Raw genomic sequence first — 23,096 nt, forward strand, 5'->3', positions numbered from 1 at the left:
TGAGAGTTCACCACATCTAATTTCTACCTGGACATCATCAGGACAAGCAGTACTATCAGGTTTCTCCAGATAGTGACATTTTTATTCTAATTAGAATTGTTTCCTCCTTGATATTATTTTTTTATTATGAAATATTTCAAACAGAAAAAAATTCTTTCTGTAACATATACTATATAATTTCAACAGTTTTGTGGAAAAGGAATGGAATAGGGTCTGAGATGATGCTAGAGGGTTGTTCTTATAGCTTGCGACCACAAATATTTCCTAGTTTGCTACTGGTGTCTACACGAACAGGACGCTATAAATAACATAAAACAGATTTATGGGGAAATGAAAAATATAATGAACCAATATGACGTCAGTTACTGCGTATGCTTTAAATTTCCACTGAGCCCTATTATAGCTCTACTATTATAGCAGTACTATATAATTGGACTTAACTGCTATCTTCCTTAGTTACCATTGATAGAGTCAATGACCCAAGACAGGAAATTGAATTCCTTTGGAAAAAAAAAAAGATTGACTCCAAAACAATATACTGAACCAACAGCTACTAGGACCTTTTATTCTTCCAAACAATGAAAATGTTAGCTTCTGTTTAATTATTCCTTTTACTTTAAAGCATCTCATAAACATTTTGCAAATTATAATTACCCTGAGATAGAGGCAAGGCAGATGCTAGTACCTCCACTTTACTTCTGAAGCAGAGATTAAATAATGTTCAGGATTGCTAGGAGAATATTGTGCCTGGTTCTAGGTACTCTGCTGGCCCCAAGGTTTTCCCAATATAATAATTTGGTTCTGATGGGCATTCTAGTCACATATCTGCCATTTCAGCTGAGCCCTCTCATGGATTCCATATAAAATCTGAGACTGCACATGAATCATTACAATGACTTGGACCTAATAATAATAGTAAAACTGACCTAAAAGCAGAGGTTCCAGGCCAACCAAAAACTATTGCCAAGTCACCCTTTAAAGCAACAGGAGTCAGGAACACTGATGTCTAGTCCTGTCTCACACTAACTAGCTGCATGACCTTGGCAGTTCCCTCAGTGGGTCTGTTTCCTCATCTATAAAATGAGGACTGGATTACTAGGTCTTGAAGGAGACTCCCAGTCTCTCAATCTTTATGTTATTTTAATCCTGTAAAGATATTGACTTGGGCCCTAGCTTGTTTGGCTCAGTGGATAGAGTGCTGGCTCAAGAACTGAGGGTCCCGGGTTCGATTCCGGTCAAGAGCACGAACCTTGGTTGCAGGTGCCAACCCTGGCCCTGGTCGGGGCACATGTGGGAGGCAACCAATCGATGTGTCTGTCTCTCTCACATCAATGTTTCTCTCTGTCTCTAACCCTCCCTTCCACTCTCTCTAAAAATCAATGGGAAAATATTCTTGGGTGAGGATTAACAAACAAACAAAAAAGATACTGACTTGGTAACATAATCCCATCAATAATATAAAGTGAGATTAATTAAAAAAAAAACACACCCATGCTTTACACAGTTGTGCTCTTACAAAGGCATGCAAAATCAACTTCTCTTTTGCCATTAATAGGAGTAGCAACAGTAATGGCTATCATTTATTGAATGCTAGGTATGTGCCAGGCATTTAATACTAGCGTGTGCTATGGCCACCTCATGCTCCTATCTTTTTACTTGATGAGCCCCTGATCTGTGGATCCCTGACAACTGTAATGTCACTTTCACCTCAGCTCCTAGAGTACAGTGTGGTTGGTTCATAGTGAATCCTCAATTAATCTTACTAAATGAAGACATGGAGTCAGGCAGATGGGGCTTAGTCCTGACTCCATAATTTACTACCTGTCTGATTTGGGGCAAGTTACTTTAACCTCTGTGGCTTCCCATCTGTAAAATAAGTATAAGCAGAGTGGTTGTGAGGATTAATTAATTATTTAACAATACATGACACACAGTAAGGGCTAATATACATATTTTTACATACAAATGGATATTATTATTAATAAAATGAAGCATCATTTAAAATTAGGGAAAGCAACACAGCATATCCAACCAACTGGTTATTATTTGTCATGACAAATGCTGTTAGGAAAAATTTTTAATAGCTTAAAGACTGTGTTGATAAGTGAAAAGAAAAACCCTACAAAATTACATTTAAAGTATAATTCTAATTCAGTATAAAAATGCATATTAAAAACATGAAAGAAATCTGACCATCAAAAGTGGCTGCTTCTGTGCTGTGAAATCAAGGTTGATTTTCTTCCCCTGCATCTATCAACTTTAAAAAAAACAAACTTTAAAGAATTTCTAAATTGAACACTTATTTCATAACCAGGAAAAATTTACTCTATGTCATATCAAGTGCTCTTTTTCTTATTATTACTTAATACTGCTACCAATTTTGAAAACAGTGTCTGGCTTCAGAGTATAACTACATTAAAGGTTTTTCATTCCCTCCATTTCCAAAATGGAATTGATTAAAGATACAAATTACAACTATAAAGTGAGAAAGACTTTTTTTGTTCATTTTAAACAAGTACTTCATATCTTTCATCATCAAATGATTATTCTTGGGAGACCACACACTTATTTATTTTTTCCCCATACTTATTTTTAAAGTGAAAAATGTGCAAAATAACACTATACATTATTTTCAGAAGAGAATTTACACCCAGGCATTGAGGCTTCATTCCCATCAGCTCAGGTAGGAAAGCTGGAGGTGAGGTTGGGGGTGGGCTGACAAGATTCTGCTGGACTCTGGCCCAGAGTGTTTTGAAAAGGCCCACAGCTCTCCTCTGCCCCCTGCACGGACACATGTATGCAGTCCTCCATGTCAAGAAACACTGTATGGTGACAAAGGACATTCCAGAGTTTCCTATGCAAAGCTCATAAGCTATTGTGCCTCTCCAAAGCCACCAAAGGGGTGATAATCTCAGTTTACCATCTCCAGTTCATCATCTGCTTTTTTTTGAGTTATGCAAAGTTTACATCTGCTACTGGCACAAATGAGGAAGGGCTTCGGGTTTCGAAAATTTCTCCATTAAAATGGGAGCTAAGAAAAACAGAGGGTAGTGGTTGTGGCAAGGTCTACCCATGAATGGTGGTATCCAAATATGGAGCACATAGACAGGCAGGGCTTCCCTCACACCCACCAGAGGTTAATCAGCTCCTGGGCAACCCCAGCAGACAGAAACCTTAGGCAGCAGGGCTTTGTGATTTAAATCAAAGCCCTATTTGGTGGCTGTGAGCCTAAATGCTTCTTTTACAGATGGATCAGGGCAGTGGAACTTACTGAGAGGTCAACAACGGTCTTGATGGCCTTTTCTTTCCTCTTTATGAAGTCATCATCCTGTACAACAAAAAACAGGGATTAAACAAGTCTTGTGTGAAGACTGAAACTCAACTGGACTGCTCAGAAATCTGTCTTATAAACTGACTTCACATCGTAACTTCACCTGAAGAAGTCTCAACTTTCTAACAAATTGAAATATATTGTGTATAGGAAAAAGTTAGAGCCTCTGCAGGTCTTAAAACGGATTCCTATAACCGGTAAGAAAAAGGGGAACTGTAGGTGCAGACAAGCGTTCTCATTTCAAATCCTTATGCAAATTACCTAATCTCTAAGCCTCAGTTTCTCCATCTGTAAAATGGGACATCATCGCCCATCTCAGGGAGCAGTTGAGAGGATTAAGGAGTAGAAGGTATGTGATATGCTTAGACTAGAATATAGTAAGGATATGATGGCTATCAGCTATTGTTGTTGTTGAGATTATTATTAAACTGTTAATATATAAATGTCCTAGGCAGGTGGTCTCTCAACTATACAAAAATATACTTGTGTTCTTGTAATTTAAGAAAAGTTCTGGATCAAGTACCAAAATGTAAACAAAAGGACAAAATTATAGGGCTTTATACTCAGCGCCCCAAAAAGAGACAGCTCAAATGAATCAGAAGGCCCCATTTCAATGCGGACCCAATAGAGGCAGAGATGCCACACAGGGGATGGGCAGGCAGGGCAGGCAGGGCAGGCAGGGCAGCCTGAGCTTACTGAGCTTCTTCCCAGGGAAGCTCTAAGTATGCACTCATGGTCTTAGCAGACAAGAAAAGTAAAAAACTAACCTCAGGGAGACTGTAGCTTTTCTGGAACTGGGATATAGAGTAGGAGCGTATGTAGTCACCCATCTCTTCTTTTGTTTCTATAGCTCGCTTCACCAGCCACTGGGGGAAGAAAGTTAGAAATGTGAGTAAGGATGAAATACCACCATGGTGAAGGTCAACTCAGAGATGGCACAACTCGGTAATCCAAATCACCATATTTTAATGGACCAGGTGATGAGAAACTATCAACGTGTACTGTCCTAAAAAACCCAAATGAGTGATGATGGAAATAAATGGAAACAAAGCCACCAACTGGGCGTCTGGATACTAAGACCCAGTGGGACCTAGAGCAGAGTAGCTGTGCAAGAGCTTTAAAGCCTCACCTCAGATCCTCAGTTTCCCTCTCTGCATAAAGCAGAGGTGAAGCTGTGGGAACACATGAAATCACAAGTACTAGAGTGCTCTGTAAGTACCTGAAGCACAACACAATAGAGCTATTTCCTACAGCCAACTGGTTCTAGCAGATCTTAATGTAACTTTCTCCTGGGTTGCTTGCACCACAGACCAGAGAATAGGGAAGAACCACAGAGAACACCTAGTGTAACTCCTCGACAGATAAAAAAAATCCCCCAAATATTCAGATTTGAGAAGAGGGTTTACTGAGTAATAGCCCTAGGCTTTGGGTTAGTTTGGTACTCACATTTTCTCTTAATCCACACATGATAAAGCAGTTGGTACTGGCTGCGTTTTACAAAACCTGAAGTTCTGAGGCCATGTAATTTGCCCACTGATCCATAGCTAGCAAGCCACAATGCTGTGAGTCACAACTGGGAGAGTCTTCCACATCGGAAGACTGGACATATGGATTTTATTATAAACTAGAGGCCCAGTGCACAAAATTCATGCATGGAGCGGGGGTGGTCGTGGGGGTGGGTGGGAGGGTGTCCCTCAGCCCAGCCTGCAACCTCTCCAATCTGGGACCCCTCGAGTGATGTCCGACTGTCCATTTAGGCCCGGGACTGGGCCTAAACGGGCAGTCGGACATCCCTCTCACAATCCAGGACTGCTGGCTCCCAACCACTCACCTGCCGGACTGCTTGCCTGATTGCCCCTAACTGCTTCTGCCTGCCAGCCTGATCACCCCGTAACCACTCCCCTGCCAGCCTAATCGACGCCTAACTGCTCCCCTGCCAGCTCGATTGCCCCTAACTGCCCTCCCTTGCCAGCCTGGTTGCCCCCAACTGCCCTCCCCTGCAGGCCTGGTCAACCCTAACTGCCCTCCCCTGCCAACCTGGTCGCCCCTAAATGCCCTCCCCTGCAGGCCCGGTCGCCCCCAACTGCCCTCCTCTGCTGGCCCAGTCACCCCCAACTGCCCTCCCCTGCAGGCCTGGTCCTCCCCAACTGCCCTCCCCTGCAGGCCTGGTCCCCTCCAATTGCCCTCCCCTGCAGGCCTGGCCCCCCAACTGCCCTCCACTGCAGGCCTGGTCACCCCCCCCCAACTGCCCTCCCCTGCAGGCCTGACTGCCTCCAACTGCCCTCCCTTGCAGGCCTGGTCCCTCCCAACTGCCCTCCCCTGCTGGCCATCTTGTGTCCACATGGGGGTGGCCATTTTGTGTGTTGGAGTGATGGTCAATTTGCATATTATCTCTTTATTTTATAGGACTAGAGGCCCGGTGCACAAAATTCGTGCACGGGGGGTGTATGTCCCTCAGCCCAGGCTGCACCCTCTCCAATCTGGGACCCCTCGATGGATTTCTGACTGCCCGTTTAGGCCTGGTCCTGGCAGTCAGACATCCCTCTCACAATCCAGGACTGCTGGCTCCCAACTGCTCACCTGCCTGCCTTCCTGATTGCCCCTAACCGCTTCTGCCTGCCATCCTGATCATGCCCTAACCACTTCCCTGACAGCCTGATTGATGCCTAACTGCTCCCCTGCCAGCCTGTTTGCCCCTAACTGCCCTCCCCTGCCAGCCTGGTCACCCCTAAATGCCCTCCCCTGCAGGCCTGGTCACCCCTAACTGCACTCCCCTGCAGGCCTGCTTCCCCCCAACTACTGTCCCCTGCAGGCCTGGGTCTCCCCCAACTGCCCTTCCCTGTAGGCCTGGTCACCCCCAACTTCCCTCCTCTGCAGGCTTGATCGCCCCCAACTGCCCTCCCTTACAGGCCTGGTCCCTCCCAACTGCTGTCCCCTGCTGGCCATCTTGTGGTGGCCATCTTGTGTCCACATGGGGGCAGCCATCTTGTGTGTTGGAGTGATGGTCAATTTGAGTATTACTCTTTTATTAGATAGGATAGAGGCCTGGTGCACAGGTGGGGGTGGGGGCCAGCTGGTTTGCTCTGAAGGGTGTCCTGGATCAAGGTGGGGGTTCCGTTGGGGTGTGGGGAGGCCTGGGCGAGGGGCCTGTGGTAGTTTGCAGGCTGGCCACGCCCCCTGGCGACCAAAGTGGAAGCCCTGGTATCTGGGATTTATTTATCTTCTATAATTGAAACTTTGTAGCCTGGAGCGGAGCCAAGCCTCCTGCTTGCTCCTTGGCCGCAGCCATTTTTGTTGGGATTTATTTATCTTCTATAATTGAAACTTTGTAGCAGAGGCCAAGGCAGGCCAGGTCTGCGGGAGCTTGGCTTCTTCCATCACCGGGGGCAACCCAAGCCTCCTGCTCTCTCCAGCTCCGTGGCTGCCGCCATTTGCCATTTTTGTTGGGATTTATTTATATTCTATAATTGAAACTTTGTAGCCTTGAGTGGAGGCTGGGCCCGCCAGGGTATGCGGAAAGCTTGGCTTCCTCCATTGCCAGAAAAACCCAAGCCTCCTGCTCGCTCCGTGGCCGCAGCCATCTTGGTTGGGTTAATTTGCATACTTGATCCTGACTGGCTTGTGGGTGTGGCTTGTGGGTATAGCAGAGTGATGGTTAATTTGCATATTACTCTTTTATTAGATAGGATGTTTCCCAATTCTAATGAGCTGATATGCAGAAGTAGCTGCTCTTCATTTTTCCCTACTTAAAACTCCAGTTAATTAACACACACACATGCACACACCCACACCCCATAATCTTCAGAAGATCCAGGTGCTCTTAGGTAAGAAGTCAAAGAGCAAAAAAGGGCCTTCGCTTCTCCTGCTCTGGCTCTTCATTCATTCTCTTTATTACTGAAGAATATTATGGAAGGGGATCCCATCTGTCAGTGTTGTCATTCTCTCTCCAGAGAAAGCTATTACATCTCAAAATCAGTTTTTGGATAATAGTTGAGTTTCCCCAAGAGCGCAGCCAAACTTGGCAAAATTTAGCTACCTAAGAAAGCAGAGACATGGCATATAACATGCTGTTCCCACAGGGCTAGAAAGAATGCTTGCTCACTGAGGGGGGCAGCTCAAGTAAAGGTCACATTTAGGAAGTAAATGTTTAGGAAGTTGCCCAGGATAGGGGTAGCTGCAAGTAACTATATGAGGAATATTCTTTTGTTAAAATCTTCCATTTATTTCCACTACTCCAAACAATGACCTCAGGTACTGACTAAAATCCAGAAGGAGGGCAGAAGGTCAGACAGCATTCAGAATTACTCTAGCCTCTTACCCGAATCTCATGCAACACCATGGCCCAGGATAACTAAGGAGGCTGACTCTTCCTCAACTCAATTTTGCTCTGCTTTCCTTCAGATGGGGAGAGCCAGTTTCCGGCCTTTCATACTTGTTTCTTATTCAGATTTGCCTCTATTGATCAGATCTATACTGGAGTTATTATGTGGCTGGATCCTGGAGAATGTGATCAGATAAGGAAAGTAAAGCCTGTTGAGTCGTAGGATTTCCTGAGAGAATTGAATGCTCTGTTTTGGAGTTCCCAGTATGAAGGGTTATGGAGGGAACCTTAGACGACCAAGCTCTGCCACAGCCCAACCATTTGAAAAAAATACCTACCCTCACAGGATTCACATGTCCTTATGGGATAAAAGATGTGACCTAGAACTAACAGTGGCTGGAAGTTAGATGGTTTTCCTCTTGGCTAGCATTCAGAATGCATTACTACTATAGCTTCGCTACGTGAATGTGGGTAGTGAGCCTCTACAATCACAGACAATGAATTCAATGGTTCCCAATCAATGGTCTATGACTGTTCTTTCATTGGTCACCAGCAAAACAGGAAAAAAGTATAGGCATGTGGTGAGTTTTTCCTACTGCTAAAGGTATTAAATTTGAAGACTTGTCCTTAGTCTGAGATTGGGGCTAAATGATATTTCTTTTAGGAAATGATAATCAAAGTAAGGCGGTTATTAGTTTAAAAAGCATCCTTGCCTACCCTAGTTGGTTTGGCTCAGTGGATAGAGTGTTGGTCTGCGGACTGAAGGGTCCCAGGTTCGATTCCAGTTAAGGGCATGTACTTCAGTTGCAGGCTCCACACCGGCCTGGCCCCAGGCCCTGGTCGGGCCTGTGCAGGAGATAACCAATCACGTGTTCCTCTCACATCGATGTTTCTCTCTGCCTTTCCCTCTCGCTAGAAATCAGTGAAAAAAAATATCCTCAGGTGAGGATTAAAAAAAAGAAAAAAGGATACTTACCTGGAAAAATACACATGCAACTGTCAGTCAACCTCCATTTTTGCTTTTAAATTTTACAGGTTCATGAAATGAAGAAATTTAGTAATCACTAGCCTATGCTCTCATATCAAGACAGAAAGTTCTCGGAGAAACCAAGATGGCGGCATAGGTAAACACCTAAACTGCTGCCTAGCACAACAATTTCAAAACTACAACTAAAAGACAGAACGGACACCATCCAGAACCACAGGAAAGCTGGCTGAGTGAAAATTCTACAACTAGAAGGAAGGAGAAAAGCTCACAGAGAATTGGAGGTACGGCAAAGGGGCTTTGTGCGCGCAGAGAGGAAGGGCGGCTGAGAGCCTGGCTGACTTCCTCTGGCGGAAGGGGGAAGGAAGCCTCCGACCGCACTGAATCCCAGTTCTGACTGCACTGAACCCCAGTTCCGGGCGAACCCCTGGGGACCCACGCTCTTACGGGGGGAGTCTGGACTCTCGGGCGGAGTCTCGAGCTGGGAAAGGCAGAAGTCTGAAGGCGCACGCGGGCCAGTGCGCACAAAGGCTGTGGAGGTTGCCATAGGCTTTCCCTAGTGGAAGGGAGTCAGAGGATCCTGACTGCACTGAGCCCCAGTTCTGACTGCAGTGAACCCCGGTACCAGGCGAGCCCCTGGGGACCCACGCTCTTGTGGGGGGAGTCTGGACTCTCGGGCGGAGACTCGGGAGCCGGGGAAGGCGGAGGACTGAAAGTGCGCACGCGCGCCCGCGCCGGTGCGCACAAGGGCTGCGGAGGTTGCCGCGGGCTTTCCCTGGTGGAGGAGAGTCAGAGGCTCCTGACGGCACTGTGCCCCAGTTCTGACTGCAGTGAACCCCGGTTCCAGGCGAGCCCCTGGGGACCCACGCTCTTGTGGGGGGAGTCTGGACTCTCAGGCAGAGACTCGAGCTGGGGAAGGCGGAGGACTGAAAGCGCACGTGTGCGCAGGGGCGGGGCTGACAGGAAGCCAAGACTGAGGCTCCACCCCATCCAAGCTGAGCACAGAGGCTATTGCAGTTTGGCAAGTCTAATCCTATAGGGCTGTCTCCAGCACCGGGCTTCTCCCAGCATAGACACAGCTGATCCTTACAGCCAACTGACCCAGAGGTCAATTCTTCCCAGTGATACCAACAACAATAAAGACTTAATTACAACAAGGCTGTACACACAGTCCACAAAGGGGTGCACCAAGAGTGTCCACCTCAGGTTAACTGGGGAAGCAGACCCACTGGGCCATATTGGAAACCTAGCACAAATATCTACCTTACCAACTCAGGGAATCAGTGAAAATGCGGGGTCAAAGAATCAGATCACAAACGAAAGAAATGGAGGAAAACAAACGACTGGATATAGAATTCAAAACCACCGTTATAAGACTTTCTAAGAATATCCTAGAAAAGGCCGATAAATATAACGAGACCCTCGAAGATATGAAAAAGGACCAACTAGAAATTAAACATACACTGACTGAAATAAAAAATATTATACAGAGACCCAGAAACAGAATAGAGGAACACAAGAATCAAGTCAAAGAAGTGAAATACAAAGAAGCAAAAAACACTCAACCGAAAAAGCAAAAAGCAAAAAAAAAAATCCAAAAAGTTGAAGATAATGTAAGAAGACTCTGGGACAACGTCAAGCGTACCAACATCAGAATTATGGGGGTTCCAGAAGAAGAGAGAGAGCAAGATACTGAAAACCTATTTGAAGAAATAATGACCGAAAACTTCCCCCACCTGGTGAAAGAAATAGACTTACAAGTCCAGGAAGCCCACAGAACCCCAAACAAAAGGAATCCAAAGAGGACCACACCAAGACACATCATAATTAAAATGCCAAGAGCAAAAGACAAAGAGAGAATATTAAAAGCAGCAAGAGAAAAACAGTTAATTACCTACAAGGGAGCACCCATACGACTGTCAGCTGACTTCTCAACAGAAACTATGCAGGCCAGACGGGAGTGGCAAGAAATTTTCAATGTGATGAATAGCAAGAACCTACAACCAAGATTACTCTACCCAGAAAAGCTATCATTCAGAATTGAGGGGCAGACAAAGAGCTTCACAGATAAGAAAAAGCTGAAGGAGTTCATCACCACCAAACCAGTATTATATGAAATGCTGAAAGGTATTCTTAAAGAAGAGGAAGAAGAAAAAAGTAAAGAGAAAAATTATGAACAACAAATACATATCTATCAACAAGTGAACCTAAAAATCAAGTGAATTAAAAACCTGAGGAGCAGAATAATCTGGTGAATATAATAGAATCAGGGGCATAGAAAGGGAGTGGACTGATAATTCTCAGGGGGAAAGGGGTATGGGGGGTTCATGAAGAGAATGGACAAAAATCATACACCTTTGGATGAGGACAGTGGCGGGGAGGTAAGGGCAGAAGGTGGGGTGGGAAAGGGGTGGAGGGGAGCTATGGGGGGAAAAAGGAGAAATAATTGTAATAATCTGAATAAAGATTTATTAAAAAAAAAAAAAAAAAAAAGACAGAAAGCTCTCCAGCATTCTACTCACAAAACGGAACTGTTCATTCAGACACTCAAATGCCCAAACTAGAGAAGAGCACTTCCCTTTCATCCCTTCTCACATATGGACTAGATTTTTTGCCCTCAAAGTTCCAGCAGAGGGTTGAGCAGGTCTAATCACTAGAGATCCAGGCTTCTGGGGGTGGGAAAAGTAACAACTTCACAGTGTAATAGTGTTTTAGTAATAATCAACACAGGGTCCTTACTTTGTTTTCACAAAAAGAATTAGGTATCTTTTCATTGAATCAGAGAGACAAGTCTACCAAAGATACAAATCAAATTTTGAGTAAAAGTCTTAGGCTCAAATTTATAAATTTCATGGTATGTGATTTGAAGTCTAATGCAGGGAAGATTCCCAGTAACAGTAATAACAACAGAAACAACTTTATAATACTTATTTAAAGCACTTACTAAATGGGCCAGCCCTTCAGCCAAGTGCTTTACACAAAGTAACATAATTCTCATCCTATCAGGTAGGTATATTATTATTTCTACTTGACATCAGAGCCAAGATTTGAACCCAGGAAATCTCCAGAGTCCATGCACCTACACTATATAACCTTGACACAGACTTAGATGATGTTTCTAGCCAAAGCTGCATGGCCTTCTCCTTGCTGGCTGCACGAATGGAGGAGTGGGAAAGTACAAGGCTGGGAGACAGAGCCTTTAGACTGGAACCTTTGCTTTGCTACTCTGCCTGTAGGCAAATCAATTACCCTTTCTGAGTTTCACTTTCCTCAAATGTTAGACTGAGATTATAACAGAAGCTTCAAAGACTCTATTAGGATCAGTTGCAAAGCACTGTTCACAGCACAGGCAACAAAGGTGAGTCCCTTTGCTCCTCCTCTTTCCAAGTGCCTGGAGGGGAGGCACATAAGAACTGCAGAGAATACAGGGAGCTATACAGCACGAACCACTTAATCACAGAGTCCTGGGGAAAAACTGAGGTGGTCATAAGCCTCCCGACAGACATTTAGTCATCAAGTAAGACTGAATGCCTACAAAGTGCCAGACAGTCCATGAGGTGCTGGAAGCACAACAGTGAGCAAGACAGCCATGGTGCCTGCCCTCATGAAGTTTACAGTTGGATGGAGAGACAGATAAATAATCACACACTTGAATATACACGGTACAAACTACAGAAAGGGTTATTCCTCTGAAGAAAGGGAATGTGGCCTTATGAATGGATATGGCAGGAAAATGTTGTAGACTATTGGGTCAGGGGTAGCTTTCTTAAGGAGGCTTGGTGGAACTGAGGTCTGAATAAATATGAATTAAATAGAAAAGAAGAAAAGGGAAGAGCTTTCCAACTTGGGGGGAAAGGCCCATGACAGGAGGAAGCATAATAACTATGAGAAAATCTGAAAGTCAGAGGAACTAAAAAAGAAAGAACAAAGGAAAGCAAGCAATGAGGCTGGGTAGGTCGGAAATAACCAGAGCATGGGGGCTGTGGAGTCTTATCTTTACCAAAAGGACAATGAAAAGCAACTAATGGGGACATTCAGAGATCAGGTGACAGTGAGAAACTAGGGAAGGAGGAGTACCAGCGACCTTCTGAGGATGAAATCAGGAAACATCATCATGTTCTGCTGCCACCAAATCCACACCACACCCATTAGATCCAGGATCTAGGCCAGGCAGCCTAGGAGCTAGACCCATTACAGGAATTCAACGTTCAGAGGACAAGAAACCACACGGAGACTCTCACCTGAACAACGGGAAATATGTGAATAAAATCCATCCCCTGGATCTGGTGAGGCTCCAGCTGGTGTGGACACTTCATTCTTGGCAGAACAGAGACAATTTTTTCTGATAGAGCTCTATTTGGAAAAAACAACAAGCAAAGAGTGAGAACACACTAAGTGGCTTTTAAGACATCTCTCAAGTCTGGGCAGCATCCCAGAAAAATCTGAGGCTTCTCAATGCCAGACCATGACCAAGTTTCTTCTGGCAGACTGCAGAATTAGGAAAAATAAGCACAATTTAGATGTGTGCTTGTAAGGTCACAAAACTGCCTTCATCCTTTATCCTAAGACTGTGTGCTTCCTACTTTTTTATATTAAAATATTTTGATTCTTTATGAAATCATGGTGATGTTTGAGATAGTAGTTATTATTTTTTAACATCTTTACATGGTAAAATAAAAAGTTATCAGTACCCTATATTCTTTTACATTTCATTTTACTGACCTACTTTTTCCAAAAGTCTGGGAACCACTGGGCTACACATTTAAAAAATTGTTGTAAATGTCAGGCAAGAAATAATTACTAGACTTGTGCCAGGTGTCCAGAATAAGATGAAACATGGTGCCACAAGCTAAAGAAAAAGTTGGAGTTCTCTACTCTGGTACAAAAATATTTTTAAAATAAAAAGTAGCCTTTAATTTTTTGATACTCTAAATCCATGGTAGATTTGCGAAAAGCATGCATCCTCACTCTTTTTTTTTCCAGAGAGAAATTTCCGACTTCTCCTGAGGGACACTGATCTCTCTCTAACACCTTACTGTCAGTCTTCCTCCTAAGAGGCTCTGGGTATATGAAGGGAGGAATCAGGCTCCAAGGTCTAGAAGCATTCTTGTCTCAGTCAGGAGGTAAACCTCCACCTGCTGGAGAGGTTTTTCCATTCAAACAGGGCCTGGTTGGGACAGTTTTCTGGCAGGAGTGATAGAGGGACTTGTGTACAAGTCCATTTTACCACAGATTTAAGCCTCCTTCTCTAATCAGATGATATTTGATCTCCAACAATCTTTGTCTATCATAACTGAATCAGAGGAGTGAATAAAGGTTATTTAGTGGTTCTGCTAAACCCCAAAGCCATGGCACACAGATCAGGAAGTTTGAGAAACAGTTACAAGGCATGGGCCAGAAGAGACCATATGGAGAAATGGGGCTTTTGGCTCAGCCTACATGGATAGTTTAGGTTATATCCCCATTTAAGAACCTTAAAAAAATCTTAGCCAGTTATAGCAAATATTGTGGCCATGTCTACAAGTATAGGACTATTTGCTAATGGACAATGAGGTCACCAGGTCTTAACAGTTGCTTCAAATTCAGTAAGTTTTGGGTCTACCAGAAGTGTTCCCGGTTCAAATAAATCTTGTACAACTTTATCTTCCTGCAGTTTCATAATCCTTTCCAGGAGACAGACATTCTTAAGACCAAAATCTAACTCAGGCCTGGGTGAGAGCAATTATTGTCTTACCTATGTTCTATTAGTATGTTTCATCTCCTCAGTCTTGGTAGGAACTAAGTGATCTAGGGACAAAAGCTAAATGGCTCCCCAGGGAATGGTCCCTGGAGAACACACTACAAAAACATTTATACACAGAAAGTAGCTATACAAGGTGTGATCAAGGTTAAAACTGCAGAGGGAAATAGCCACATCCCAGCTCCACTGATCTGTAATAATGTCAAGTGCAATGTTAAGAGAAAAATATTAAGACTGATACTCCACTGACACATGCACAGAAGGTAAGGAATATTCACCTCACAGAATGGAATCATACAGGACGTGTGATTTATCCAAAAGGTCTGAGATATGAAAGAAAATTGTCACATGGCCCAGCCATTCCTGTAGCCCCTCCTTTCTGAGCAGCTTATGGGTCGTGCTTCCTTCTGCCATGAGATATGTACCCTGCCCCAGTGGGGCAGCCCATGGTCCAGCTGTTCCTGGGGCTCAAACTGAATAATTTAGTAGGGAAATATTAACAAGCCCATTTGGCAACATCTAAGGCTCTCTCTCTGATAAATTTTATTTTTATCTCCATAAGACTCCTATACCTTGAAACTTAAGGGGACGAAATGGGTACTTAATTGGCCCTGCTCCCCAAACTCCAAGCTTAGCAAATGAAAATGATTACCAACCCTGGCTCTGTCTCCTTGTCCAAGCAGGTTTTAACTATTTATACATGTGGGGGCCATCTTTCCTCTTATCTTTTGGTTTCCTTATCTTTTGGTTCAGTGGGAGGAAAGCTCCCTCTAGTGGTACAGATTTATGCGTTTGCATAAGGTTACTGATTGCCCTATAGCCAGTCAAAATGTGGCTGGGACCCCCAACTATAACCAGTGTGGGGCATGCAGAAGGCAGCTGATCAATGATTCTCTCACATCATTGATGTTTCTATCTATTTCTCTCTCTCCCTTCCTCTCTGAAATCAATAAAAATATATTAAAAAAAGAAAAGACATAACAAGTACTGGCAGGATGTGGGGAAAAAGGAAATTTTGTGTACTGTTGGTGTGACTAGCCACTATGGAAAACAATATGGAGGTTCTTCAAAAAATTAAAACTAGATCTATCATATGATCCAGCAACTCAATTTCTGGGTATATATTAGAAATAAAATCACTATCTCGAAGAATTATGTGAACCCCCATATTCATTGCAGCATTATTTACAATAGCCAAGACATAGAAATAACCTAAGTAATCATCAATAGATGAATGGATAAAGAAAATGTAGTATATACATACAATGGAATGTTACTAAGTCATAAAAAAAACGGAAATCCTGCTATTTGCAACACCATGGATAGCCTTGAGGGCACTGTGCTAAGTGAAATTAAGTCAAAGAAAGGCAAATACTATGTGGTCTTTCTTAATTGATCTCATAGAAAGAGAGAACAGATTGGTGCTTAGCAGAGGTGGAGGTGGATGAAATCGGTAAAGGTGGTCAAAAGATACAAAGTTCCATTATAAGATAAATAAGTTCTGGGGATGTAATGTATAGCATGCTATTTTATCAACACTACACTGTATATCTGAAAGTTGCTGAGAGAGTAGATCTTAAAAGTTCTTACCATAAGGAGAAAAAATTTATATCTATGTGAGATGATGGATGTTAGCTTGTCGTGGTAATTATTTTACAGTGTATATAAACTCAACGCATTATGTTGTATACCTTAAGCTAACACAATGTAATGTGTCAATTATATCTCAATAAAACTGGAAAAAAGTTTTTAAAAAAGAGTTAGAAATAGCCTGAACACTGAAATGACTCTTACTAGGTGTACCAGTTAATGCGGATTTTTTTTCAATAGATGGAGTTACACATATGTTGATATACATGTGATTTGAAATGTATGCTATTTTGTTGTATTGACAGCCAGCTTCAAAACTTCATGTCAAATTTGCTGAAGGTGTCTAACATCATAGATATTTTTACACTTAAAAATGTAAAATTTCGTGCTAAAAAAAAGAGCATTTGTGGGAAGTTTTAATTAATTACTTTATTTTGAAGAAAAAGTTATCATATACTTCGAGAAGCTTATGGTGAACATGCTCCATCTCAAGATACTTGTGAACATCGTTTTAAATGCTTTAAAAATAATGATTTCAATGTGAAAGACAAAGAACGTCCAGGTCAACCGAAAACGTTTGAAGACCAACAATTACAAGCATTATTGGATGAAGATGCATGTCAAACTCAAAAACAACTTGCAGAAAGATTAAACGTTGCTCAGCAAACAATTTCTGAGTGTTTACAAGCAATGGGAAAGATTTTAAAGGAAGGAAAATGAATGCCACATCAACCGAATGAAAGACAAATGGAAAACCAAAAAGTCATCAGTAAAATGTTGCTTCAACGGCACAAAAGAAAGTCTTTTTTGCATCGAATTGTGACTGGCAATGAAAAGTGGATTTATTTTGAGAATTTCAAACGCACAAAATCATAGGTTGATCCAGGTCAACCATCAACATCGACTGCAAAGCCAAATCGCTTCAGAAAGAAGACAATGCTCTGCATTTGGTGGGATCAGGAAGGTGTGGTGTATTATGAGCTTCTAAAACCAGGTGAAACCATTAATACTGATCGCTACTGACAACAAATAATCAATTTGAACCACACTTTGATTGTGAAATGACCAGAATGTGCCAGAAGACATGGCGAAGTAATTTTGCTTCATGATAACGCACCATCACACACTTCAAAACCAGTTAAAGACACGTTAAAAGATTTTTGCCTGGGAAGTATTACCCCACCCGCTATATTCACCAGACTTTGCTCCTTCAGATTACCACTTGTTCTGATCGATGGCACATGCACTTTCTGAGCAGCACTTCAAAATGTACAAAGAAGTGGGAAATTGGGTCTCTGAATCGTTTGCTTCAAAACAAGAAAAGTTCTATTGGGATGGTATCCACAAATTACCTGAAAGATGGGGGAAATGCGTAGCTAGCGATGGACGTTACTTTCAATAAAGCACTTTTGATGTTTCTCTTGAAATTATAGTGTTTTCTTGGATTAAAAAATCCGCCATTATTAACCGGTATACCTAGTATATGCTACCTGTGTGACCTTGGTTTATTTCAGTCCATTTTGTAATCTATAACTGCGATATTACCCGTTGTAATGAAAATTAAAATAAGTACAGTGTCTAGCACAACTTCTGGCACATAGTAGGCACTCAAAAGTTACTCTCTTCTCCTTTTTTTGGCTCTTCCATGGTAAACCCTAACAACTTACATTTTTTGACCTATTGTAGAGTTTTCTTGAAAGAGCAAATCAACATCTACATCAAAGTTGCAAGTGGTAATGCACCAAGTCATTCCTCCTACCACCTGCAAGAAAAAGAAAATATGTGTTTTCTCTTTCTAGCTTGGGGAGAGGGGAAGAAGTCAAAGGTAGTCAAAATATAAATATATTTTACAGACTCAATAAACATACAAAATTATGTATTGTTTGAGAGAGTATGTATGTCCTGACTTCATCAACTACAATTCATCTAAGATAGCACTGCTGGATAAAACTTTCTGCAATGATGGCAACGTTCTAAACCTGCACAGTCCAATACAGCAGCTGCTAGCTAGCCACATGTGGTTACTGAGCACTTGAAATGTGGCTAGTGTGACTGAGAAAGTGACTTTTATTACTAAATGAACATAGACTTACTTTATACTGAAGGAGACAGACATTAATTCTTAGGTGAGAGAAGTCTTAAACCAGTTTTGAGTAGTGCTAGATTCCAGAGAGATTATCTATTTAATAGACCAGACACATGAGTAGCAAAACTGACATTTTGTGGCTCATTACTTTATTTTCATACCTCTAATTTTTTTCATCTACCTAAAGGAGATGTGAATTCTTGATCTACTTTTCCCACAGGATTTCTTTGAGATGCAAATGAGACTAAGGCTAAAAATCCATTTTGAAATAAAAAAAAAAAATAATGAATCTTACTTCTGGCTGTGCTTAGACCCATGTGAGATGCCTAATAACATACAGATTCCAGGCCCCAGCCCAGACCTACATGACCAGAATTTCAATGGGTGAGGCCTAGACAACTCTATGCTGAAACAATGCAGTGATTCTGTTCTGTGAAGCCAGAACTGTGGCCCACTGGAGCACTCAACACTTTTTTCCACCAGGAAGCTTTCCTGGCCTGTCCTGTCTGATCTGGATGCTTCATTTCTATACTAGAATACAGTTCACTGCAGTGGTACTTACTGCATTATGCCACTTATTCTATGCATGTTGGTATACTTGTCTCTTTTCCCTATGCTATAGAAGTCGAGGCCTTTGAATATAGGGTGTTTGTCTTACCTCTGTGCCCTCAACACCTATTACTATGCCTTGAGCATAATTGTTCAAGATTCTGCTGAATTAAACTTCACCCCATAGTGACTTCTCCCTCCTCCAAACTAAGCATTTACCATCCACCCACAGGAAATCTGACAATTGTCTATGAACACACTGATTTGGAATGGCTCCTTATTAACTCAGATTATTTTATTTTACATAAGTTTTATCTTCCCACCCAAACTGTAAGTTCCTTGAAATGAAGAACTGTTTCATTAGCTTATTTGCATTTCCCAAAGTTTCATGCATAGAAAAGGAATTCAAAGTGTGTCTACTGATACATTATTATTTTCTTTTAATAAGAAACACTGCCATAATAAATCTGAATAAGGAAGAAATGGAAACATAGACATAGAGAAAGGAAAAATACAATCTCTTCTTCCTTTCCATAGTTAACCATGCCATCCTGACAAAAAAATGGACTAATAGTTAGAAAGATGTCCTCTTACCTTATCAAAAGGTGACAAGCCTTTAATTCTTGCCCTGAAATACCCAGCTGCAACCAAGAGCTCCAGAATTTCAGTTAACTTGACATTTTGTTCTTCATCTTCTCTTGTTTCTACCTAAAACAAAAGGTGAAAAGCTGTAAAAGATACCTTGAATACAGAAACACCAGATATATCTCCTGATGCCACAACACTGTCAGGTGACTTGGGCTATACCATTGCAGTCATGGAGGAGCATGGCCCACAGTGCTGCCACCAGAGTTTCACAGAAGAGACTTCCCAGGTGACTCTCCTAATCATCATAGGTGAGGGTAGAAGACACAGGTAGCATAGCCTATTTACCAGGTGCTGAAGGAATCCAGAGAAAGGAAGGTTAAGGCACGTCACCACCCTATTCTCTAAGACATGGTGTACTTGACAGGTTTCTCAACTAGATTATAAATTCCTTACAGAGGAACAAGGTGGTTTTTATTTTATTTTTTTTACTTCATACTCATTTTGGTCCATATTATTTTAAAGAGGGTCAAGAACAAAGAATTCAAATATGTATGCCTCTCCACACTTCTCTTTTTGTTCTCTAAGACAAACATAAAGAAGGCTTTCAACTCAGAAATACTAAAGGGTGATTATTGCCATATAACAGGATTGCCTTAAAAATAATAAATTCACCTAATATCCTATATAATAAAAGCCCAGCGACCATAACAGCAGAATGACCAGAGTGACCACTTGACCAGTCACTAAGAGATGCACTGACCACCTCTTGGTCCATCCCCCCCCCCGGTCCACAGGCTCTGATTGCCCGATGGCGAATGGGGACTCAGGGATGGGTGGTGGGGGATGTGGGTGGCGCCAGACCAAGACCCCCACTCCGCCGGTCGCCCTACACACAGAGGGCGACCTGTGGCTGGGGTGGGGCCGGCAGGCAGGTGGGAACGGCCAACCTCTTGGTCCTTTCCCCTGGCTGGCAGGCTCTGATCGCCTGATGGCGAACAGGGACCCTGGGGTGGGTGGTGGGGGATGCGGGCAGCGCCAGGCCAAAGCCCCTACCCCACCGGTCACCCCACACACAGAAGGGGGTCATGAATGGGCGGGACTGGCCGACCTCTTGGTCCCTCGCCCCCTGGCAGTCAGGTTTCAATCGCCCAATGGCAAACTGGGAACCTGGGTGGGTGGCAGCGGGGGCAGGGCTGGCTGCCAGCAGTCGGGGAAGATGGCCCTAATTGCGGGCTAGGCCTAGGGACCGTACCCATGCACGACTTTCGTGCGCCAGGCCTCTAGTACGTGATATAATAAAAAATAGTTAAATTTACAGGGTGGGGCAAAAGTAGGTTTACAGTTGTTGGTATGGAAAAGAATACAATAAATAATAATACAAGAATAAACTCTGTGTTTCTTGTACTCACAGCTGTAAACTTACTTTTGCCCCACCCGGTAAATCCTATCTTCACTACCAGGTGTTTATTTACAAGTTAAATTTATCAAAATATTTTAATACTTTTGCCTCCATTTACTTTAATGAACTCTGTCCCTTTCCTCTCTTGCATCACTGCCGAAAATAAAAAGTCAACCATCTCTATAAAACACCACCAAAGTATTCTGGTTCAAATCTTTGTACCCACCACTTGGGACTACTCTCTTACTCAACAATGCCTGTTAAATCTTCTTTACTAAGCATCTCACATTAATCCTCCCTTCCTTTTTATTTATACTTCATGCCAGGACTATTGCAACTGCCTCTCAATCTTTCTTCTTTGGTAATCTGTCTTGTTCATTCATTCCTAAATCACAGCTTTTACATCATTACCTCTTTAGCTCATCCCCCAGCCCTCATCATTAATGCATCATACACTGTCTATAAGATAAACTCCAAATGTCTTAGTTTGGCATCCAGATTTTTGGCTACAACCTATCTTTTCAGTTTCATCCTTCACAGCCCCCCACGACAATCCTGACATGGCTATGGCCAACCTCCTTCTCTTAATATCCTCTGATCACGGACAAATCATCAGCAAATTCTAGCTCCTATTTGATGCCAAACCCAGCAAATACAGCCTGAAATACCCATTTCTCTGCATTTATATTTTATTTATAATCTGTCATTCATACAATTAAGTAACAGCCTCTTTTGAGTGACATGCCTGGTGTTAATGAACATGCCTATCTTTCCAAATAGACTATTATATTAGCTATTTCAGAAAAGGACCCATATAATATTCACCCATGTTTACTCCTGTTATGAAACAGCATTTCGGCTTCAAAAACACACTTATTATAGAATGACATGCTCAATCCTATCTAATAAAAGAGTAATATGCAAATTGACCATCACTCCAACACACAAGATGGCTGCCCCCATGTGGTCAAAGATGGATGCCACAAGATGGCCAGCAGGGGAGGGCAGTTGGGAGGGACCTGGCCTGCAAGGGAGGGCAGTTGGGGGTGATCAAGCCTGCAGGGGAGGGCAGTTAGGGGTGACCAGGCCAGCAGAGGAGGGAAGTTGGGGACGACCAGGCCTGCAGGAAAGGGCAGTTGGGGGGACCCAGGCCTGCAGGGGAGGGCAGTTAGGGGTGACCAGGCCTGCAGGGGAGGGCAGTTAGGCATCAATCAGGCTGGCAGGGGCGTGGTTAGGGGGTGATCAGGCTGGCATGCAGAAGCAGTTAGGGGCAATCAGGAAGGCAGGAAGGCAAGCAGTTGGGAGCCAGCAGTCCTGGATTGTGAGAGGGATGTCCAACTGCCCGTTTAGGCCCGATCCTACCAGACTAAATGGGTAGTCGGACATCCCTCGAGGGGTCCCAGATTAGAGAGGGTGCAGGCTGGGCTGAGGGACACACCCCCTGTGCATGAATTTCGTGCACCGGGCCTCTAGTCATTACATAAAGTGCATGACCTAAGCCCGTGGTCAGCAAACTGCGGCTCGCGAGCCGCAGTTTGCCCCTCTGTTGACTAATGAGTTTGCCAACCACTGACCTAAGCCATTCATGTATGAGCAAAATGTTTTAATAGTCATGACACTGATGACGGAAAGTCAAGTTTATTTTGAAGTACAAACTGCTAAGAAAGGGAGTATACTTATTAACATACGCATATAGTTGAACAAGGAATTATTAAAGTGGCTGTTAATCCCTTGAAATGGGGGTGAAGGTGACAACCACACACTAGTACTCATTTAGCTTAACTCTCAGATGACCCTGAACCAGCCTATCCAATATTTTGAAGATTAGAATTCACCAGCTATTAGTGGACATATATAAATAAGGTAATATTAATTATTCACACCTTCTCTTCCTTGGCAACAGATCTGTGATGGGTGAAACTCAAATAGAAGAGAAGGTAAAGAGCAGTTATGGTTCACAAAGGTAGAGTAGGGGGGAAATGGGATGATACATACAAGTATTTTCTTCAAACTCCTGGGATGTAAGACAGGTAGCCTTCATTTGTTCAGTCATCATTTATAATAAAAACACTTCTAAGAAGAGGACAGAACATCATGGGATGATCATCCCTGCTTCAACTGCTACCTAAGGAGCACCCAATAGAAGATGCATGGCCCATGCTTCCCAACCACTCACCCCCAGAACAGAGAAGTGTACTTTTGCAATATAACCTGTGAAATAACTTTTTGGCACAAGACACTGAATGGATAATGCCAATAAGACTTCAAATTCATTTCAGAGATTAACACTGACACAAAATAGAAAAGATCATGAAAGAATGCCCTCTGAAGCCATAAAAAGCCACCAGATTGGTTAATACATCCAATTGTTAAAAAAAACAAACACTTAAAATTCTGGTAAAGATGAATGACTGTGAGCTCCTCAACCAGGCACATTAAATTTCCAATTGCCTTGTATTGCAGTTCATGGAAGCTGGAGGGCAGGGCCAAGTCCACCTATCTGCATA

The 23,096-nt window shown here is 42.9% G+C and overlaps 1 protein-coding gene across 2 annotated transcripts in view; it reads right to left on the reverse strand.

Moving 5' to 3' along the window:
• The window catches only part of CCDC93 (CCC complex scaffolding subunit CCDC93), a 99,236-nt gene that overhangs the window by 74,104 nt on the left and 2,036 nt on the right, over nt 1-23,096 (reverse strand). For both annotated transcript variants that reach the window (XM_080669243.1, XM_080669242.1), the window contains exons 2-6: nt 19,197-19,310; nt 17,635-17,729; nt 12,879-12,990; nt 4,099-4,197; nt 3,272-3,328 (exon numbers count right to left, since the gene is read on the reverse strand). In XM_080669243.1, coding sequence (XP_080525369.1) covers nt 3,272-3,328; nt 4,099-4,197; nt 12,879-12,990; nt 17,635-17,729; nt 19,197-19,310 — 477 coding nt within the window. The remainder of the gene's footprint in view (nt 1-3,271; nt 3,329-4,098; nt 4,198-12,878; nt 12,991-17,634; nt 17,730-19,196; nt 19,311-23,096) is intronic.

This window comes from Plecotus auritus (assembly GCF_963455305.1).
Source record: "Plecotus auritus genome assembly, chromosome: 5".
Classification (NCBI taxonomy): domain Eukaryota; kingdom Metazoa; phylum Chordata; class Mammalia; order Chiroptera; family Vespertilionidae; genus Plecotus; species Plecotus auritus.